General features: G+C 32.4%; 1 protein-coding gene across 4 annotated transcripts in view; it reads left to right on the top strand.

Annotated features, from left to right (window-relative positions):
• The window catches only part of VPS13A (vacuolar protein sorting 13 homolog A), a 235,381-nt gene that overhangs the window by 127,039 nt on the left and 86,544 nt on the right, over nucleotides 1–21,798 (top strand). For all 4 annotated transcript variants that reach the window (XM_010341278.3, XM_074394628.1, XM_003920858.4 and 1 more), the window contains 11 exons: nucleotides 4,504–4,631; nucleotides 5,017–5,186; nucleotides 5,883–6,100; nucleotides 6,802–7,034; nucleotides 8,229–8,321; nucleotides 8,815–9,171; nucleotides 10,090–10,191; nucleotides 11,649–11,807; nucleotides 11,968–12,223; nucleotides 13,495–13,655; nucleotides 17,049–17,152. In XM_010341278.3, the coding sequence (XP_010339580.2) occupies nucleotides 4,504–4,631; nucleotides 5,017–5,186; nucleotides 5,883–6,100; nucleotides 6,802–7,034; nucleotides 8,229–8,321; nucleotides 8,815–9,171; nucleotides 10,090–10,191; nucleotides 11,649–11,807; nucleotides 11,968–12,223; nucleotides 13,495–13,655; nucleotides 17,049–17,152 (1,981 nt within the window). The remainder of the gene's footprint in view (nucleotides 1–4,503; nucleotides 4,632–5,016; nucleotides 5,187–5,882; nucleotides 6,101–6,801; nucleotides 7,035–8,228; nucleotides 8,322–8,814; nucleotides 9,172–10,089; nucleotides 10,192–11,648; nucleotides 11,808–11,967; nucleotides 12,224–13,494; nucleotides 13,656–17,048; nucleotides 17,153–21,798) is intronic.

Here is a 21,798-nt window from a genome sequence, read left to right as displayed (position 1 = left end):
AGAATAAGTATTGTGGAAGAAATAATTGAGAAAATGGCAGCGAATTCTTTAAAGAAGTATAGTACTTTCTTTTTATCTGCAGGACATATGTTCCAGTCGATGCCTAAATCTGTGGGTATTACCAAACCTATGTTTGGATAGTACTCAAACTGTGTTTTCTTCTATGCATACATATGTATGACAAAATTTAATTTATAAATTAGGCACAGTAAGAGATGAATCACAACTAATAATAAAATAGAACAATCATAACAATACACTGTAATAAAAGTTATGTGAATGTGGTCTGCCTCTCAAAGTATCTTAATATTTTCAGACCCCAATTGACCTAACCGCAGGTAATTGGAAGTGTGGGTAAGGGTGAGCTGCTGTAAACTGTTCAGACCTAAGTAAATACTGAAGCAAGCTCTTAGCTACAATGACTCTACTGAGTTTCCAACAGATTGGGTAAACTAAGATTCCACATGCAAACAAATTTTCATGAGATGTCAGAATGGTAAAGCTAAGATTTTTTTTTTTTTTTTTGAGACGGAGTTTCGCTCTTGTTGCCCAGGTTGGAGTGCAATGGCGCGATCTCGGCTCACCGCAACCTCCGCCTCCTGGGTTCAGGCAATTCCCCTGCCTCAGCCTCCTGAGTAGCTGGGATTACAGTCACATGCCACCATGCCAGCTAATTTTTTGTATTTTTAGTAGAGACGGGGTTTCACCATGTTCACCAGGATGGTCTCGATCTCTTGACCTCGTGATCCACCCGCCTCAGCCTCCCAAAGTGCTGGGATTACAGGCTTGAGCCACCGCACCCGGCAAAACTAAGATTTTTTAAAGTTTCAGAAAAAAGAAACAGGCTGCCTGTTAGGGACTTAGAAAAAGAAATGATTTCATGATTGATTTTGTTGTTTTTTATTTATCATCAATAAAACATGATGAAATGGAATGCCTGGGTGGTAGAAGACAATGGAGGAATATATTCAAAATTCTGTGGAAAGTGGTATTTGAAGCTCAGATTCTATATACAGCCAAGCCATCACCTAAAATGTGAAAAGAAAATAATTCTCAGATTTCCTGTGACTCAAAGTTTTCTTAGACTTCTTCATACCCATTCATAAAAGAAATTAGTTTGAAAATACATTTCAGCAAGATAAGGAATCAAGGAAAGAGGAAAATAGGGGGTAAAAAAACCTAGGCCTACCCAATAGCGCATTGAAAAGGAGTCTCCAAATTATCTATGTGAATAGGATAGAAAGTAATTGGTTTTCATTAAAAAGTAAATGAGAATGCTTTAAGGAATGAAAAGCCATTTGGAAGAATGTCTTATAGAAGAAAAACAGCATGAATTCCACATAGTATGTAGGATACAGACTTACGTAACTGATATAGAGAGGGAAATGTTTTCTGTTTTTAAGAAAGGAATTTCTGTACCATAGTGCAGAAGTGAAGCGGGCTAAATTTTACGTAATTTTGAGCCATTGTTAGAATGTGAGAAGAGAGAATCTCTTATTTTTCAGAGATGCACTCATTGTTAAAATGCAGCAGCAGAGGCACTATTATAATACACTGTAAGTCTCATCCTAGAAAAATATTACTTGGTCATAGTTAAACAACATATGGAAGACTTATGTAAATAAAAAAGTAAATTTTATGAATTGTGTTAAGTTAGAAGTAAAGACTTTACTAACCAAAGCTGTAAAGAGGAAAATGGTTCAGGGGAAATAAATAGTAAGGGCTTAAAGAGTGAGGAGTATGAAAATAATGTCTGCGATTGGAAATAGATATTCGAATATGTTATTTTAATCATTTTCTTCTGGAAATTTTTACACATATACCAAAGTAGAAGGAATAAGGTAATGAGCTCACATGTACTCATCACCCACTTTCACTAATTAATATCATGTGGCTGCTTTGTTACTGCCCTATCTCTGCTCTTCTCCCTTCTTCCTGCAGCGCACTAGATTATTTTAAAGCAAATCCCAGATATTATACCATTAATTACTATTTTTCTATAAGCAATGAGGATGTTACTTTTAAAATATAGTAACATCATCACCCTAAAAATTAGCAGTGCTTCCTTAAGACCTGAAAATACCCAGTTAGGAGGGTTCATCTATCTCCTTAATGTCTCATTACAAGGTTTAGTGTTTTAAAAATAATGATAAAAGTATCAATTCACAAAGAAGATGCAACAACCTTGTATGTGTATATACCTAATAACAGAGCTTTAAAATATATGCAGCAGAATTGACAGAACTGAAGAAGAAAATGCACATGCACAGAATCATAGTTAGGGATTTGAACACAGCACTCTTGGTAAATGATAAGATATGGACAAAAAAAACCCAGAAAGAATATAGAAGATTTGAACACAGTCAGAAAACTTAATTAATGTAACACAGTGTTACTCTCAGTTGCAGAATACATTTTTGTTTTGAAGAGGTTTCTGGAATGTTTACTAAAAAAAACACGATTTTTGGTACCATTAAATTTTCTGACCACATGGTATTAAATTAGAAGGTAGTAACAATAGGATATGAAAAAGCTTGAACTATTAGTGCATAAAACAATTTTTAACTAACCCATAGATCGAAAAGAAATGACAAGGGAAATTAACTGAATGATCATGAAAATAAAATACATCAGAATTTGTGGAATACAACTAAAGCAGTGGTGAAAGAAATTTGTAACTGTAGAATAATAGTTTAGAAAAGAAGTTTTAAAATCAAAGATCAAATCTTCTACCACAGGAAACTAGAAAAAGAAAAGGAAATTAAACTCAAAGTAAATGAAAAGAAGACAGTAATAAAAATAATAGAATCCAGCAAAACAGAAACAGATAAACAGGAGAGAAAATGTTTAACTCTATGAGCATATGTTTCTAATTTTAGATTTCTGCTCATCAAAGATAGTAACAAGATAGGAAAAAGCCAAGCCTCAGACTTGATGTATGTTATCTTTTATCCAGAATACATTAGAACTCCTATAAATTAATAGCGACTTTTTCAAAGCAAAATAATGACCAAAAGATTTGGGTACTTGAGAGAGGATGCTATGTAAATGGGCAGTGAACACATGAAAAGTTGTTCATATAATTATTTATTAGAAAAACTTCACAGTTCACCAGATGAGGTAAGTTGTAGAAGAGTGACAGTGCCACAGAGAATGTGGAACAGCTGAAATTCTCATATACTCCTGATAGGAATGTGAAATAGTATAACCACTTTGGCCAAGAGTTTGGCAGTTAACATATACCCACCTTTAATGGAGCAATTCCAGACCTAGATATTTACTCCCACCCGACCCCAAAATAAGTACATAGATACACAAAATGACTTATTTAAGAATATGTATATAGCAGATGTATTGATAGTAGCCCAAATCTGTAAACAACTCAAATGTTCATCAATAAGAGGATAAACTATTTCTTTTCATAGGGTGCATGACTAGCTATAAGAGTGAACTACTTGTATATGTAACAACTTGGTTGAATTTCAGAAACATTATGTTGACTGAAAGAAGCTACACACAAAATAGTACAATCTGTATTACTCCATTTGTATGGAATTAAAAAATATATGGAACTAATCTATGATGATTGAAATTAGAATGGTAGAGAGGTTGGGGATTAGTTAGAAAGTGGTAAGAGGGAATTTTCTGGAGGGGTAAAAGTGTTCAATATCTTACTTGAAATGGTGGTTACATGGATATACACATTTATCAAATTTCACCAAATAGTTCATACACAGTATGTGTATTTCATTGTATGTAAATTTTATCACAATTGAAAATACACTACCTCCCAGCTACCCAGGAGATTGAGGCAGGAGAATTGCTTGAACCCAGAAGGTGGAGGCTGCAGTGAGCTGAGATTACACCACTGCACTTCAGGTTGGGTGACAGGGCGAGACTCCATCTCAAAAAAAAAAAGAAAGAAAGAAAGAAAGAAAATACATTACCTGGCATAATGGTGCTTGTCTCTGAAGTTAGATATAATGAGAATTAGAAAGTGCTCTGTTTTCATTTTAAGCTCATTTAATATGTGCATATAATGCTTTGATTCAAAATTTAAATGTAGAAAACAAATTTTGGATTCTTCTGGTTAGTAGAACAATTTTTTAAATGTCTCTTGGTTTTAGTTTTTTAAAGTAAAATTTGAATACTGAATTATGTGCCAGGTATTGTAATGTGTGTTTTACATGTGCTATTTTACTTAATCCTCAAAACATACTCAGTGATTAGTTCTATTTTTCCTTGCAACAGAACAGGAGTGGAAATGGAAGCAGCAAGAGGAAACAGAAACACCAAGTGTTCAATTAATATTCCCAAAATATTACGGGAAGAGTCCTAAGCCAGAAGTTACTGAGTTTTACATCTAAATTTTCTAATACTTTCTTGAATATCATTTTCTTATACTTGTTTAATTAATAATTCTGTTAAATCTATTTCAGGGGCATTTTAATGAGCTGCTTTTCATGATATTTTCTTTTATTAAATAACTTTAATTTTTTCAAGGATCAACTGTGGTGACAGCTGCTGTGGTAGAAGTATATTCACGTGCCTCAACAGTTAAGACAACACTAAATGTGAGCTTCAAAACTGATTATCTCACCATGGTGCTGTATAGTCTAGGTCCTAAACAAGTAAGTCAAGGAATAAAAGAAAATATATTTTCACTTGTGAAAAGTGCATAGTTAGATGTTTTTAAAGAAACAAATGTTAATATTTAACATACATTTTGTAGTATCTGTCCCTCTGAGAAAAATGGTTGATCTTTTTACTTTAATAATAATTTTAATCATTTCCCTTTTTAAATGAATTATTTATCATATAGCTAATAATATGAAAAATAAATTGTAAAATTAAAGTGATATGTGTATATTTTTTGCCTTTCATTAGAGCCCTTTGGAGATAGAGAATTTCGATGTTTCTTATAAGCAGAGGCAATAATTTGTAGTAGTTCATATCATAGAATACACTTTAGACTTGGGTTTTTGTGTAATTTTATGTTGATTTTTCCTTTCATAGGCTTCCTTTACAGATGTTCGTGATCCTTCTCTGAAACTTGCTGAATTTAAATTGGAGAATATTATAAGTAGTTTAAAAATGTATACAGATGACTCAACGTTTTCTTCCTTCTCATTAAAAAACTGTATTTTAGATGACAAAAGGCCTCATGTCAAGAAAGCAACTCCTCGGTATGTATTGTAATGATGTTCTAAGATTTCAGTTGAGAAATCGTATATTTTACAGAATTTATCCCCAGAGTTACACGTTCATTTTCTGAGTACATCCTAGGTTCTTTAAAGCTTCAATTCCATTAACTCATAGTACTCAGTCAGTATTTAAAATGTCCTAGTTCCATTATGTGCTATTCTTACTAGAGGATTGATAGATTCATTGAATAAATAGAAATACTCAGTTTGATTAAATTGGTTTTTACAGTCTTTAAATTACATTATCTAATATAAATCTAAATTATTGTTAATCCATGCTAATTGCATTGGGAAGTACATGAAAACGGGAAAAGAAAAAAATATCTTGAGATTCAAACTCTTAGTAAACATATACTTCGGTGAACGTATACTTTGTGTATGTTCAATAAATAATATTTGTGATATAATTTTGATTCATTTATGAGTAATTGTGATACATTTGATATATTTGTAATGTGATAAATTACTTACGTGATACATAAGTAAGTAATTTGTGATACATTTGTGTTCCAGAAATTTTTAAGTTTTTTATTTGGAACGCTTTGTGGATCTTCCCAAGGGATGTGACTTAAGAATGCTTTTTTTTTTTTGTCAGTGAAAGTTCTTTCAGTTTTACTCGTATGTTTGATTACTTCTAAGTTACTTATACATAGAAATTGTTGTTACTGTGTTTTCCAGAATGATAGGACTGACAGTTGGGTTTGACAAAAAAGATATGATGGATATAAAGTACAGGAAAGTCAGAGATGGTTGTGTGACTGATGCTGTCTTTCAAGAAATGTATATTTGTGCAAGTGTAGAATTTCTGCAGACTGTTGCAAATGTCTTTCTTGAGGCCTACACCACAGGCACTGCTGTAGAAACCAGTGTGCAAACATGGACTGCTAAGGAAGAAGGTTAGTTATTGGCTTAAATATTTAATATTTGTTTTATTGAAGTGCTGCAACAGGACTTACCTTGATTAGCCTTTTAGATCATCAAGGTAAATGCTTTAATAAGTTAAAATTTTATTTTTCAGAGTAGAAGGAAAACCTTAATGTGTTTTCTGGGGGGATGTATAGTTTGCATTTTTTAAAGATGTGAATATATATTGCATTTAAAAATTATGAAACCTATGAATAATTAATTGTACTGCTCTTCAGGCAGTGATATGAATGAATTTGTCTAGTGGAAAAAAAGAGTGAATAATGAACCGACCATACCTTTTCACAATTAAGATAGTATTTCAATTTAAAGCACTCATTTTTTTTTTAAGTATTTATTCCTAGCCTTAACATATGGTTTCTCTACTATCTTTTACAATATGTTATTCACTGTGGTATAGTAGAAGGAGTATCAAGTTGAGAGTTGGAAACTAGATTAGTTTCTAGGCTTTCCAATTCAATCATGGAGACTTTCCCCTCATTAAAAAATGTTCTATGCTTATAGCTGCTTCAAATCTTTACTAAGGGTTGTAGTTGATTCCTTTGGGATCTAAGATTTTGTTATTTTACTTTTTACTATTATTTCATTTTAATATTTTCTTACAAATAATTTATTCGCAACATATAGCAAATATTTATAAATATTTTAGTTTATTTATTTTTATTTGTTTTAGTACCTACACAGGAATCAGAGAAGGTGGAAATTAATGTTATTATTAAAAATCCTGAGATTGTGTTTGTGGCTGACATGACAAAAAATGATGCTCCTGCCTTAGTCATTACAACACAATGTGAGATTTGCTATAAAGGTGACCGTGAAAATAGTACAATGACTGCTGCTATTAAAGATCTCCAAGTGAGAGCCTGCCCATTTCTTCCAGTCAAGAGAAAAGGCAAAATCACTACAGTAAGTTAACTATTTGATCATCTGCTTAATTGTAAACTATTTTGGATGTAGTGTAGACCATTTTAGGAAACAAAAACTACCTACATGCTTCCCAACCTTGCTCTGTAAAATATCTTTCTCTCTGCTTAGAGAGCCTAATTTAGGATATTATTTACCAACTTTGAAACTCTTTTGTTCTTCCAGATGCTGCTCATTACTGTTAGTATTTGTGGGAATATTCTTGCTAAAAAGTTGGGTTCATCTTGACACTTCTCAATTAAGATCTTTGACTTTCTAATCATGTCAGTTCCAAACTGCACTTTGGACATTGAGAATTTCTGCCAGTTGTTTCAGTTTTATTGTTTTAACTTTATTCTCCCGTATGGATGTTTTTGGTCAAATAATTGCATTTTTCCTTGTCTCCATGTAACTTCATTTGAACCTTCAGCCATTTGCTTTGACATATTTCACATTGGTATTTTACTCTCTAATAACCTCTTGGCCTTCTTTCTCTTCATAACTCTACTTAAAATTCATTTCTTTAAAGCCACCTTTTCAAATTAACTGGCGGACTCCCAGTAATCTTTAAAATATTTATAAAAATATTTGAGCTTCTAAGGAGTAATAGAAGCATAAGTTTTTGTTTGTTTCTCTGTATTTTTTTCCTGCTGCTTGGTATGCAGCTATAGAAGCTTAAATGTTCTAAACATTGTCACCATAGAAGCATAAGATGTAATTTTGTTACAATGAATACATATAGATTAGTTAGGATATAAGATAAACTGTCGCCCAAATTTGCAAGACTGCTGGCTCTCCACTAAGCAAAGAGAGAGAATAGAAAATGGAGCGTTTACCGATTCTCTTTTAGGTTTTGACTTAGAAGTTTTAAATATATCTTTTATTCACATCCTTTTTGGCTTGAACATAGCAGCTGCATGACCATACTTAACTGTAATAAAGGTTGAAGAATGTGGTATTTTTTTCTGAGCTACCTTGTGCTCTGATAAAACTTCTATTACTGTGGAAGAGTAGAACAGATAGGAAGTTCTAGAGATCCTTCCTATGGGATAATTAGGAGTGTATTATTGAGTCACTTTTTAAATAGTTATTTTTATTAACTTGTTTATTTGACATGCCTATTACCAGGAAAGTCTTTAAATAGAAATATTTTCATATTTAAACATTAATTTAGTGGTATTGATTTTTCTCTCATAGGTTTTGCAGCCCTGTGACTTGTTTTATCAAACTACTCAGATAGGTACAGATCCACAAGTGATTGATGTGTCAGTAAAATCCCTGACACTAAAGGTAAATTAAAATAACAACCATTTGCATATTTAGTGCCCTTAAAAAAATTAGTAAATCCTAGAAAGTTATTATAGCAAGTCGTTTGTTAGGCAAACAAAATAGATGTATTTGTGTTTTTAAAAATATATTTTTATGAGATATTTACAAAGTTATATTATTTAATATATATTTTATAATGAATGCTATTCTGTATTTTGTTACTGACATTTATGTAGTTAACATCTAATATCCCTAATAAATATAGTTGCAATTACTTAAACTTCATCAGTTTAATATCTATAAGATTTGTATAAATATTTTAACAAGTCATAATTAGTTATGGTAATTTAAAAAATTTTATAGACAGTAAATTTTATCTACTGTTTTGTGATAGTAATGTTAATTCAGTATTTATTTTCTCATACTCTTTCAGCAAGTATATTTAATATTTCTTGAAATAGTATGTTTGAAAGTGTTTTATATAGGTTTTTCATTAGTTTTTTTCCCCACTTAGGTTTCACCAGTTATTATAAACACTATGATCACCATAACTTCTGCACTGTATGCAAATAAGGAAACTCTCCCAAAAGAAACAGCTTCTTCTACTGCACATTTATGGGAAAAGAAGGATACAAAGACTTTAAAAATGTGGTTTCTTGAAGAATCAAATGAAACTGAAAAAACAGCTCCCACAACTGAATTGGTACCCAAAGGCGAGATGATAAAAATGAACATTGATTCTATTTTTATAGTTCTTGAGGCTGGAGTTGGTCATAGAACAGTGCCTATGCTTTTGGCAAAGTCACGTTTTTCAGGAGAAGGCAAAAACTGGAGTTCCCTAATAAATCTGCACTGTCAGCTTGAGCTAGAAGTAAGCATATTTTTCCAATTTTATAACATAATGATACATACGGAATATTATGGCATCTTATGTAGCTATCTAAATTAAGCTTACTGTAAATATGATGTTGGGTCAAAAACTTTTGAGAAAAAGTTTTCAGATTTTTCCCTTGAGCAGTTGTTTTTATGTATACATTCCTTTTAAAGTACATGTCCACATTAAGTTTATATTTCAACTGATTTTATCAACTTAAAGGTAATATGTTATTTGACAGTTGTTAATTAAATTCAGAATTCTCTAAGATTTCAAGTTGAGGCCAGGCCCAGTGCCTAACACCTGTAATCCCAGCACTTTGGTAGGCCAAAGCAGAAGGATTGCTTGAGCCCAGGAGTTCAAGAGCAGCCTGGGCAACATAGCAAAACCTTGTCTCTACTAAAAATACAAAATATTAGCCAGTGGTGGTAGCTCGCACTAACAGTCTTAGCTATTCAAGAAATTGAGGTGGGAGAATCACTTGCGTATAGCTGGGAAGTCAAGGCTGCGGTGAGCTGGGATCGCACCACTGCACTCCAGCCTGGGGGACAAAGTGAGACCCAACCTCAAAAAAGAAGAGAGTTAAAGTTGAATACCTTTTTTTTTAAAGGATATAGTCCAAGTTTCTGAATATCTGGATAATAATCTCTTTTAGTAGAAATACAAAGAATTAGAAAGACATGCCTTACACTTTTATATAATGTAGAATCAAGGAAAGATGCCAAAAAGGGGTTTTATCTGGACTAAATTGTGAAGAGCAAGTATGTATTATGAAATTAGCCAGGTGAGGGAGTGCTTAAAGGAAGCTACTGAATGGCATGTATACTGGTGTTCATATAGATGAAATGACAGGACTTAAACACATGTTGGGAAACAGAATGGAAGATCATTTTTAATGAAAAATTCTCTCTGTAGGTTCATTATTATAATGAAATGTTTGGTGTATGGGAGCCTCTGCTCGAACCCTTAGAAATTGATCAGACTGAGGATTTTAGACCATGGAATCTTGGTATCAAGGTATATATATGTGTGTATATATGTATTTTAAAATACTTTGTTTTTTAAAGAACAGATTTAGATTCACAGCAAAATTGAGAAGAAGGAACAGATACTTCCCATATACCCTGTACTTCTGCATATGTACAGCCTCCCCCTTTATTAACTAATGTTCCCCCATCAAGCTATGTTTGAAGTCTGAAAAATATTTTCCAAAATTGAGAATGTTTATACCACACTAGACACTTTATTTTAATCACGATAAAGTTCAGGTTGTCTCATCATGAGCCTTGTCCACATGCTTCCGTGTTTGACCTCTGAATATAATTTTCAAATCAAAGGCCAATGTTGCCTATGCTTCTAATACAGTTAATTATGTAGCAAGTATTATGTGCCAGGCATGGTTCTAACTAGCTTATCTTTAATCCTTAACAACAATTCTTAGAGGAAGAGAGAGTTTTTATCCCTAATTTAACATGTAGAGGGACTGAGACCAGGGAGTTAAGAGACTTCTTGAAGTAATAATAGCTACAAAGTGGAAGAGATGGGATGCAAATCCAGCTTCAGAGGGGTTAAATACACTCTAAACCACTATGCTATAATGCCTCTATAATCTTGCAGGTTGTTATCTATCCCAAATTTTCTTCATCCTCTGTGTGTGTTTGTGTGTGTGTGTGTGTGTGTGTGTGTGTGTGTAGGAACATACTTATTTGAAATACATTGTGGGTTTATGTAATCATGAGAATCGGGGCCTTAGCTTGATGGAATTTTGCTTCTGAAGTAAGAGACTGCAGAATTACGTGTATCCTACCTAATAATGACTTGGTCAGCCTGCAGACAGATTATCCGTGGCTTAAAGCTAGTTAAAGTAACAATGAAGGTGGCTAGCTTCGCATGTTTAGCTTTTTTCTTATTAAATCACTTAATTTTACTTTCCAGATATTTTAGATGAAGGATTTGAATAAAGGAATTTCTTGGTGGTTTTTAGGTTACTGCATGTATCTGTGACTCCTAAAAAATGTAAAGGGTATTGATTCTTATGAGCTCTAGGTTTATAGCACTGTTCTGCTACTCTTGTCTGCCTTTGTAAGTCCCTGGGTTTCTGTTCTTTTATTATTAGCATGGCCAATACACTAAATTACTTTTCTTGGTCTGAATTTTTATGTTGCTTTGAAGTATGTGCTTCTATATTCAGATGTCAGATACACAGAGTAATTTTAGGTTTTTATTTTTCCTTTTGAATTTTATCTGCCATTTTACTATCACTAAGGATGACATGATTTATTTTCTCTAATACTTCTGTCCTGTGTGACCTCAGTTGGCTGATGTCCAAGTAATTTCAGTAAGGAATTGGAACTTACTGAAATTAGAACAGATAAAATGTATTAATATCTCTAATGTTGTTATTGGGATTTGTCTAGTCATGTTGTACTCCTAGAAATAATTTTTTCTTATATTTCTATAATTTATCATTTTAGATGAAAAAGAAAGCAAAAAAGGCCATTGTTGAGTCAGATCGTGAGGAAGAAAATTATAAAGTGCCAGAATATAAAACTGTCATCAGTTTTCATTCAAAAGACCAATTAAACATTACATTATCCAAATGTGGTCTTGTAATGTTAAATAATTTAGTCAAGGTAAGAAAAGAAATTCAAAACTTTAAATATTGAGATACTTGTCTGAGTTGTGTCTGTTCAATAAGAAGTTTAATAACTTAGTTATTTTTCATTTGTCCTTTAATGTTCTGCTTGTCGTTTGATTGTACACTTTTCATTTAAGGTAATTTTTTCTTATTAGGCATTTACGGAAGCTGCCACTGGCTCTTCAGCTGACTTCGTAAGGGATCTAGCACCATTTATGATTTTAAATTCACTTGGACTTACTGTCTCTGTTTCGCCAAGTGATTCTTTTAGTGTACTCAACATTCCTATGGCAAAATCATATGTACTGAAAAATGAAGAGAGTTTAAGTATGGATTATGTCCGAACGAAGGACAATGATCATTTCAGTGCAATGACTAGCCTAAGCAGCAAACTCTTCTTCATTCTTCTTAGTAAGTAATTGATATATTACCTTCCTGGGACTCTTTTATTTTAAATTACAATTTACATGTTATTTTACTCTTTCTTAGAATCTTAGCAAGGTTTTCTTGTTACTATTTTTTGATCTCCTTTCTAATAGGTCAAGAACTGTTTTTTGTCTTTGCAGTGTCTTGGTTACTGTTGTTACTAAATCTTTGTATGCCAAACTTTTTATTTATCCACTACATTATTTACAGCATGGCAATTTACTCCTTTATTGTTGGGAGAAAAAATGTTAAATCTCACCCCCATTCAGCTTTTATAGACCATGAATATTTAGATGTTTATGGGGGTTCTTTTAATCACATTTGGTATCACTTGATAGTATTCTACCAGTTTTGCAACTGAATGAACTCAAAGTTTGAATTCATGCAAATGGCAATTTTCAACAGTTTTAGGATTTGTAAATAGCTTTTTTATGTTCTGCCTATTGAGGTGAAGGTTTTTCCTTTTGTTTGTTCTGCTTCCCAGAAATTTTTCATTTTTATTGAAGGTGAAATACATACATTCTTAAATTATCATAATATGTAGTCATCATGAAGTTAAAGAGTCCCAAAGCCTCACCTACACCATTTTTTGATACTCTAACGTTTAAGTAATTATTGAGGAGGGCATTGTTTAAAAGATTAATTAGATGTGGGAGGGTAGGCTACTAAAATAGCTTTTCTAGTTAGAAAATAATGTAACAGGTGTTTCAGGTGTTGTCATAGCGTTGTAATTAATGTTCTCATTAATTTTACCTCTTTTTTTTGAACTAACATTTTTATGGATATGCAAGTAAATAATTTCATCCCCAATACAACATGTGCTTTAGGCAAATATATATAAAATTTTGTTTAATCAAGTTCAAGATACAAGAGAGTGACACAAGCTGTTGGAAAAATAAAAAACAAAAATTGAAGTCACCTCGGTATTTGCCATGTCTACCAAAAGGTAGAATACACTCTGGTTATTCTGACAGAAAGCCAGATGTCAGTATTCTTGTATTTTGTAGTAATTGTGCTCATTACTCATTTTTGAAAGATTTGCTATTCTTGTCTTAGGTTAAACTCCTGAATGGGATTTTTTTCATGAATGCTGTGGAAATACATGGTGGTTTCTTAAAATACCCTTTTTATGGACTATATCCAAAGACTTTAGTGATCATTATTTATAAGTTAAGAATCATCTGATATTTGTAATATATAACATGCAAAATTAATATGTAATGAATTATAAAAACTTTTAAACATACTTAATTTAGCACCTGTGAACCATTCTACTGCTGATAAGATTCCTTTAACAAAAGTGGGGCGACGTCTGTACACTGTAAGACACAGAGAGTCTGGAGTTGAAAGATCTATTGTTTGTCAAATTGATACGGTGGAAGGAAGTAAGAAGGTCACAATTCGCTCCCCAGTGCAGGTAGGAAATGATCAGTTTTGGGGCATGTCCTGTTATGCATATCTTGTGCTAATTTAAAAAAAAAAAACTAAAGCAAGTTATTACCAAAAGAATATAAACCATAACAGAAATGCAGCTGATATCAAAAAGAAGACTCATTACCAGCAGTTGTGCTACTCGGATATGACCAGTGGTAGGAATTTGTTCAATATACTTCTTATAATTTTTAATACGAATATTTTACAAAATCTTCTTAGAGTTGTTTTTTTTTTTTTAATAAAGTACTCAACAGTGTTTTGTTTTAGGTCTTTGTAATATATTTATATCATTTCTATTTGATTAGGTAAGTTTTAGAGAAATGAAGAAAAAATTGTACAGTTTTATTTAGGTATGTACAATAAACTACTTATATTTTAAGTTGATGAGTTTTGACACAAAAATGCACCTTTAAAACTTTCATCACAGTGAAGGTAATGAACATATTTATTTCTTAGAAAAATTTTCTATTTTCCCACTTTAACATTGCTAGGCATCCACTGTCTGTCCTCATTGTACATTAGTTACATGGTCTAAGACTTTACATAAATGGAATACAGTACAGATGGAGTTTGACTTTCATTCAGAAAAATTTTGTATGTATGTGTCAACTTATGTGTATCCATGTTGTTGCTCAGTAGTAACATGTTGTAACAACATGGATACACATAAGTTGACACATACTATATACAGTAATCTATTATATGGATATGCCACATACCCATTTTGAGTGAACCTTTGTATACAGTATGAGGTTGAGGATTGAGGTTTTTTGGTTTTTTTTCACCATATGCATTTTTTCTCAGAGGATTTTAGGTCCTTCTCATTTTTATTTAAACTTGAGAATCAGGTTATCAATTTTATAAAAAATCTGGATAAAATGGGCTTGTCCTTGAATTTTTAAATACTTATTGATAGTATTTATTAATGCAAGTTATATTAACCTCTATTTGCAGACTTACTAGACTCTCATATTCTAGAAGATATTTTAGATTTAGGTAGTTTTGATAGCTGCAAATGAAGACATTTGTACTTTTTCCTTTCCAATCTGGATGTGTTTTATTTTGTCTGGTTTTTATTGCCTATCACACTGGCTAGAATACAATTTGAGTAGAAGTGGTGAAAGCATATGTTTTTGCCTTGTCCACTCTTTCACCATTAAACATGATTTGTGTTGTAGTTTCATAGATGCCTTTTCTTAGGTTGAAAACATTCCCTTCTAGTCCTAGTATGCTGAGAGTTTTTATCAGAGTTGATTTTGGATTTTGTCAGATGCTTTTACTGTGGGAGAGGAAGATAATGTTTTTTAATTTGTAGTATGATGAATTACATTCACTGATCTTTTTAAAATGTTAGATCAACCTTGCATTCCTAGAATTAATCTCACATAATCATGAAATCTTACTAACCTTTTAGTGTATTGTTGGATTTTGCATTTATATTCATGAGAGATATTGGTCTAGAGTTTTAATGTCTTCCTCCATCACTCCCTTCCTTCCCTTCCTCCCTCCTTCCTTTCTTCTGTCCGTCAGTCCGTCTTGCTCTGTGCCCAGGCTGGAGTGCAGTGGTGCCATCATGGCTCACTGCAGCCACACTTGCCTGGGTTTAAGCAACCCTCCTATCTCAGCCGCCTGAGCAGCTAGGACTATAGATGCACATCACCACACCTGTTCTGCCATCTTGCTCCGCCTCTTGTTGTTTAACTTTTTAACTCATTAAAGCAGCAGTCCCCAACCTTGTTGACACCAGGGACCTGTTTCATGGAAGACAATTTTTCCATGGGTTGGGGGCCGGGACATATGGTCTCGGGATTCCTTTCTCAGGAATAGAAAGCTCCACCCATAGTGTGTCCCCATCCCCTGCAAGGACACCGAGTTAACAACTATCTTCACAGAAGAAACACCTTGATAAATTAAATGTGAAGTTTATTTGAAATTATATGTATAATCAGAAAATATGTTAGAAAACTTGCAGTTAATGTCTGTTGTGGAATGCTCTGAATGTTGGTTATTTTGATAGTGGACTTTGAAGTTTAATACAGATGTCTTTATCCACACCATGAAATTTAAAAAACATTGACATTTTAAAATGTTTCCCTCAAATTAAAAAAAAAAAAATACATGAAGTTGAAGTCAGCTGTTTTGTTTCCCTCTTAGTTCACATTCCCTCCTTCTTTCTTCCTTGAGGTAATATCAATTTGGTGATACGTTGTGTTTATTTTTAGTACCATATTTTAAAAACTATTATTCCTGTTGAGAAAATACGTACTTGTGTTTTTAGTGTCTTACAGAAATGTTACACTGCTCACCTTATTTTGCTGTGTTCTGTTTTCATTCACATATTTGAAGTGTAACCATATACTGATACATAGGTCATTATTTTAATGATTTTACATGATTATATCAATTTGAAGAAAATTTCCTATTTATTCTTGAGTTTTCATTTTTGATTTTTTATAATAAAATCAGTGCTATAGTGAATATCAGCATTTTGAATGAATGTAGTGAACATGAATTAATACACATATGTAAACATTTCTCTAGGTACATAAATGGAACAGAATTGTTAAGAAGGAAGTATATTTTCATTTTTACTAAGTTTTTGTCAAATTATTCTTCATACTTTATCAATTTACATTCTATCAGTAGTGTCTTTGAGTTCCTGTTCACATCATTTTCACTGGTGATACTACCATACTTCTGATTTTTTTTTTTTTTGCAGTTTGTTGTTGGTATTAAAAGATATTCTATTAATATAATTTGTATTTTCGTGATTACTAGGAATGTCAAATATCTTTTCATCTGTTTATTGATCAGTTTTTCTGTTCTGTGAATCATCTGTTTACATTCTGTTCTTGTTTTCCTCTTGATTGCAATCTTCTTAATGATTTTTAGGATTTTTGAGCATGTATTGGTTATAAACCTTTTGTTGAGTATATTACAGATGTTTCCCAGTCTGTGGATTGTCACTTTTATCATTCAAATATTTAAAATTTTGATTTTTTCTATGAAATTTTTCTACTATTTCTGTCTAAACAAAACCATGTTTCTAAACAGATTAGTTTAGTAACTAGTTTAGATTCTTAGATTAATTAAAGGAACTAAATTCTTTTAGTTCCTATCCTAAAGTCAAGAAGATATTATCTTATCCTCCTCTAGTATGCTTTAATTTGTTTTTGAGATTTCCTTTTATATAAAACTCTAGATAAATTTTACTTGTATGTTTTAGGATAAATAATATGTTTCTTTTCTAATTTATATAAGCAAGATGAATATTGCCTGATAGTTTTGTTATGGTATTTACATGGAAATATTTTTTTTACATGTCTTCAGATTCTTAGATTAATTATACTAAATATTACTTGTTTTTCTTTCCCAGATAAGAAATCATTTTTCAGTCCCACTCTCTGTTTATGAAGGGGACACCTTACTGGGAACTGTCTCACCTGAAAATGAGTTCAACATACCATTAGGCTCTTATCGGTATTTTTTCTTTATTATTTTATTTACCTAAGATCTCTTGTAGAATTTTTAGTTCTAATTTTGTATGGATAACTTTGATCAAATCTATCCTGCTAATAGCTCATCTGACTTATTTAAGTTTCAGTGCACTTAGATCTTTTAAAAAAAAGTATTATTTAACTTATGATAACAGCGTATATGAAGCATATTACATATGCTTTTTCTCTTAAATATAATTATATTTTGATTGCAGTATAACCATCAGCATAGTCATATGATTATGAGTTTTAAAAATGTCTAATAAATTATGTTTGGTGGTTTCTGAACTTATATATACTATCATGAAGTAATTTTTACTTTTCAAATGTTTTATAGCGGAATTTTTTTGAAATTCCTTTAGTAAATGGAATATTTTATCCTTTTCTCTGCATATTTGTTCATTGTTCAGGGATAGAGTTGTAAATAGAAGCATGTACTACATTAATCTTAAATATGTGAAGTAATTACATTTGATATAAGATATGTTTTAAGAACATAAAATTATAACAAAATGAGTTATGAGCTAGTTTCATAGATTTTTATATTGTAACAAGTGTTAATCAAGGTATGTAATCTGGAATTGAAAATAATCTCTTATATGGAAATTGAACCCTACTGGAGAATAAAACTTTCCTCAGCATTAAGCATTGTAGTTTGTTTAAATACCATTTTATTTTAGAATACACACTAGAAATAGATACTTACCTCAGTGCTGCAGAAGGATAGAGGCAAAACCACAAGAAGTGCTTCCCTCTTCCCTGCCTTTATTCATTCTAACCCTTGTCCAGAAGTTCAGAATGGGATCCTTAATGCTCCAAAGGCAGACTAGCAGTTTTAGGCACATACTGTCACATACATAGACCTGCTAAACCTAATGAGGGTTTTATTGCTTAGTTCAGACTTGCTGAGGGAAACAATTGTAATGTTGAAAGAACAACAAAATAGTCATTTATATTATCTGACCTTGCTCTAGAGAGAATTTGGGGTGGGTTACAAGACTAGATTAAATGTAGCATGTAAGATATATTTAAACATTTCTGTGAAGAAATTTCAATTCATTTTGTTCTTGGATAATAAAAGTTAATGGTATCCTAGTTTTAAATACATTTCTGCTATGTTTTTGTGACTCTGTCCATAGTAGAGAAAACAGTACCTTTATACTTTTTTCCAAGGCTAAATGTTGATTTGTTACATAGTAGTTAATCCATCTTAATGAGAATTATCAGTGACTGAGTACTTAATTCATCTTAATGAGAATTGTTAGTTACTAAGTACTTATTTCCCCTTAACTAGAATTATTATTGACTAACCAACTTGGATTTCTCATTAGGTATTCTTTTAATCTAGTATTTCAGTGTAGGTGCACTTATATTTAACATACGAGGTGTGTGTGTGTGTGTGTGTGTGTGTGTGTGTGTGTGTGAATTTTTTTTCTTTTATTGCATTTTAGGTTTTGGGGTACATGTGAAGAACATGCAAGATTGTTGCATAGGTACACACATGGCAGTGTGGTTTGCTACCTTCCTTCCCCTCACCTGTATCTGTCTTTTCTCCCCATGCTATCTCTTCCCACCTCCCCACCCCCCCGTCCCTCCCCCATTTCCCCCCAACGGACCCCAGTGTGTAGTGCTCCCCTCCCTGTGTCCATGTGTTCTCATTGTTCAACACCCACCTATGAGTGAGAACATGCAGTGTTTGATTTTCTGCTCTTGTGTCAGTGTGCTGAGAATGATGGTTTCCAGGTTCATCCATGTCCCTACAAAGGACACAAACTCATCGTTTTTGATGGCTGCGTAATATTCCATGGTGTATATGTACCACATTTTCCCTATCCAGTCTATCATCGATGGGCATTTGGGTTGGTTCCAGGTCACAGTGCTGCAATGAACATTCATGTACATGTGTCCTTATAGTAGAATGATTTATAATCCTTTGGATATATACCCAGTAATGGGATTACTGGGTCAGATGGGATTTCTATTTTTAGGTCATTGAGGAATCGCCACACTGACTTCCGTAATGGTTGAACTAATTTACACTCCCACCAACAGTGTAAAAGTGTTCCTGTTTCTCCACATCCTCTCCAGCATCTGTTGTCTCTAGATTTTTTAATGATCGCCATTCTAACTGGTGTGAGATGATATCTCAATGTGGTTTTGATTTGCATTTCTCTAATGACCAGTGATGATGAGCATTTTTTCGTATGTTTGTTGGCCTCCTGTATGTCTTCTTTTGTAAAGTGTCTGTTCATATCCTTTGCCCACTTTTGAATGGGCTTGTTTTTTTCTTGTAGATCTGTTTCAGTTCTTTGTAAATTCTGGATATCAGCTCCTTGTCAGATGGGTAGACTGCAAAAATTTTTTCCCGTTCTGTTGGTTGCCGATTCACTCTACTGGCTGTTTCTTTTGCATGTGAGGCCTTAAATTAACAAATGGTTATCTTTCTCTGTTTTCATTTATAGATTAATGATAGGGATAAATATAAATATAGGAAAATAATTTATATTTTATTGAAATATTTAAATAGAATTTAGATGTACGGATTTTTAAAATTCATTTAACAAATACTTATCGAGGTTTTCTGTGGATGATGCACTCAATATCAAGATGAATTGGATGTGGCTATTGCCATGAAAAGATTGATATGTTACATAAATGTATAAAGTAGGAAACAGTGGGAGAAAGTGTTATAGTTGCCAAAAACTATAGAAAACATAAAAGGGATTGATGACTGACTCCTGGGCAAGGTACATGTAGTACAGTAACATACGTAATATAGTAATATGGAGATTAGATGAAAAGGAGCTTTCTAAGAGGAATGCGTGCATGAACAAAGATAAGGAAACATGAAAGCATAGCATTATAAAGAATAGTTCGGAATTCATTGGAATGTAGAGTGCATGTTGGAAGATAAAATTTGAAAGATAATTTAAGTTCACAGTTAGGTGGTTGCTCCCTCATTTTCTTGCTCCATTTTAATAAATTTTATCTCCATCTATTAGCTTAATCTGTTTTTTTCTTCTTATCTCAGAGCATTTGATGTTCTGTTTCAAGACATTCATACTACTATCTCTTCTCATTTAAAACCTCCTGCCACTGATTATCTTTCTTTCTTGTTTTCTTCATTCATTCCTTGAACTTCCCTTTGAATTTTTATATTTCTCTTACTCAGATCTTCTCTTCAGAGCACTGTTTTTGGGAAAATTGTCACCTTTGCAAACACCTTGCAGTCTCTCTGGAAAGAGCCAACCACACTCTACTCTCTGCCCTCAGTATACTCTAGACATACATTTTTTGGTACCTATCACAATGCAGTAGTTATATTTTAACATTGCATTTCCCACCTGATTATGATCTTACTCATTTGTTTATTTTCAATTTTGCCTTCTCATTGGTACATAATTGGTCCAATAAATGTTTTTGGTAAACTGGGTAAGTGTATTACCATTAGTTTAATTTGGAGAAAATTAAGTTTTTATCTTTAAGTATTAGAGGTAAGAGTGGAAAACAGTGAAAATTATAGAAAGAATGTAGAAGTAAAAGAGGCTGTATCTGTTAACTGTTTAACAAATAATTTAAATGCTTAAGTCAGGGAAGAAGGAAGTCTGATACTGTTTCAAAGTCCAGGGTGGCAGTAGCTGGAAGTCACTGAAAAAGGACATGTAGAAAAGTGGGTAGAGTGGGCCCGGTGTTCAGTCTAGTGAATTTAAAGTGCTAGATAATAAATTTAAAAGATAATAAATATATCATATTATTAAATACGATGTATAAATAATGTATAATTATTTATTATATCTAGTATGTAATGCATATTATTTATATACCAATTATATATTTATATATATTAAATATATAAATATATCAGATATTTAACATTTTAGCATTAGAGCTTAAGAAAATAATCGGGGCTGGAGATAGTTTTGACCGTCATTCATCTATAAAGGACAGTGTCATAGCTAGTTTTACAAATATAAAAATATTTCTGAAATGTTTATTCTTGGCCACAGCATGGGTTCAAAAATTATTCAGTATAAAATATTGCTGAATTGTAAACAGTGTAATATTAAAATAAAAGATTAATCGTGTGACAACCAGTAATTTTGTCACAATTTTCTTAAAACCACTCTTCTGCAATGGCAACAAAAACCAAAATTGACAAATGGGATCTAATTAAACTAAAGAGCTTCTGCACAGCAAGAGAACCTACCATCAGAGTGAACAGGCAACCTACAGAATGGGAGAAAATTTTTGCAATCTATCCATCTGACAAAGGGCTAATATCCAGAATCTATAAAGAACTGAAACAAATTTACAAGAAAAAACAACCCCATCAAAAAGTGGGCAAAGAATATGAACAGACACTTCTCAAAAGAAGACATTTATGTGGCCAAAAAATATGTGAAAAAAAGCTCATCATCAGTGGTCATTAGAGAAATGCAAATCACGACCCCAGTGAGATGCTATCTCATGCCAGTTAGAATGGTGATCATTAAAAAGTCAGGAAACAACAGATGCTGGAGGGAATGTGGAGAAATAGGAACGCTTTTACACTGTTGGTGGGAGCGTAAATTAGTTCAACCATTGTGGAAGACAGTGTTGAGATTCCTCAAGGGTCTAGAACCAGAAATA

This window comes from Saimiri boliviensis, chromosome 2, assembly GCF_048565385.1.
Source record: "Saimiri boliviensis isolate mSaiBol1 chromosome 2, mSaiBol1.pri, whole genome shotgun sequence".
Lineage (NCBI taxonomy): Eukaryota > Metazoa > Chordata > Mammalia > Primates > Cebidae > Saimiri > Saimiri boliviensis.
This window is presented reverse-complemented; position numbering and strand designations above follow the sequence as displayed.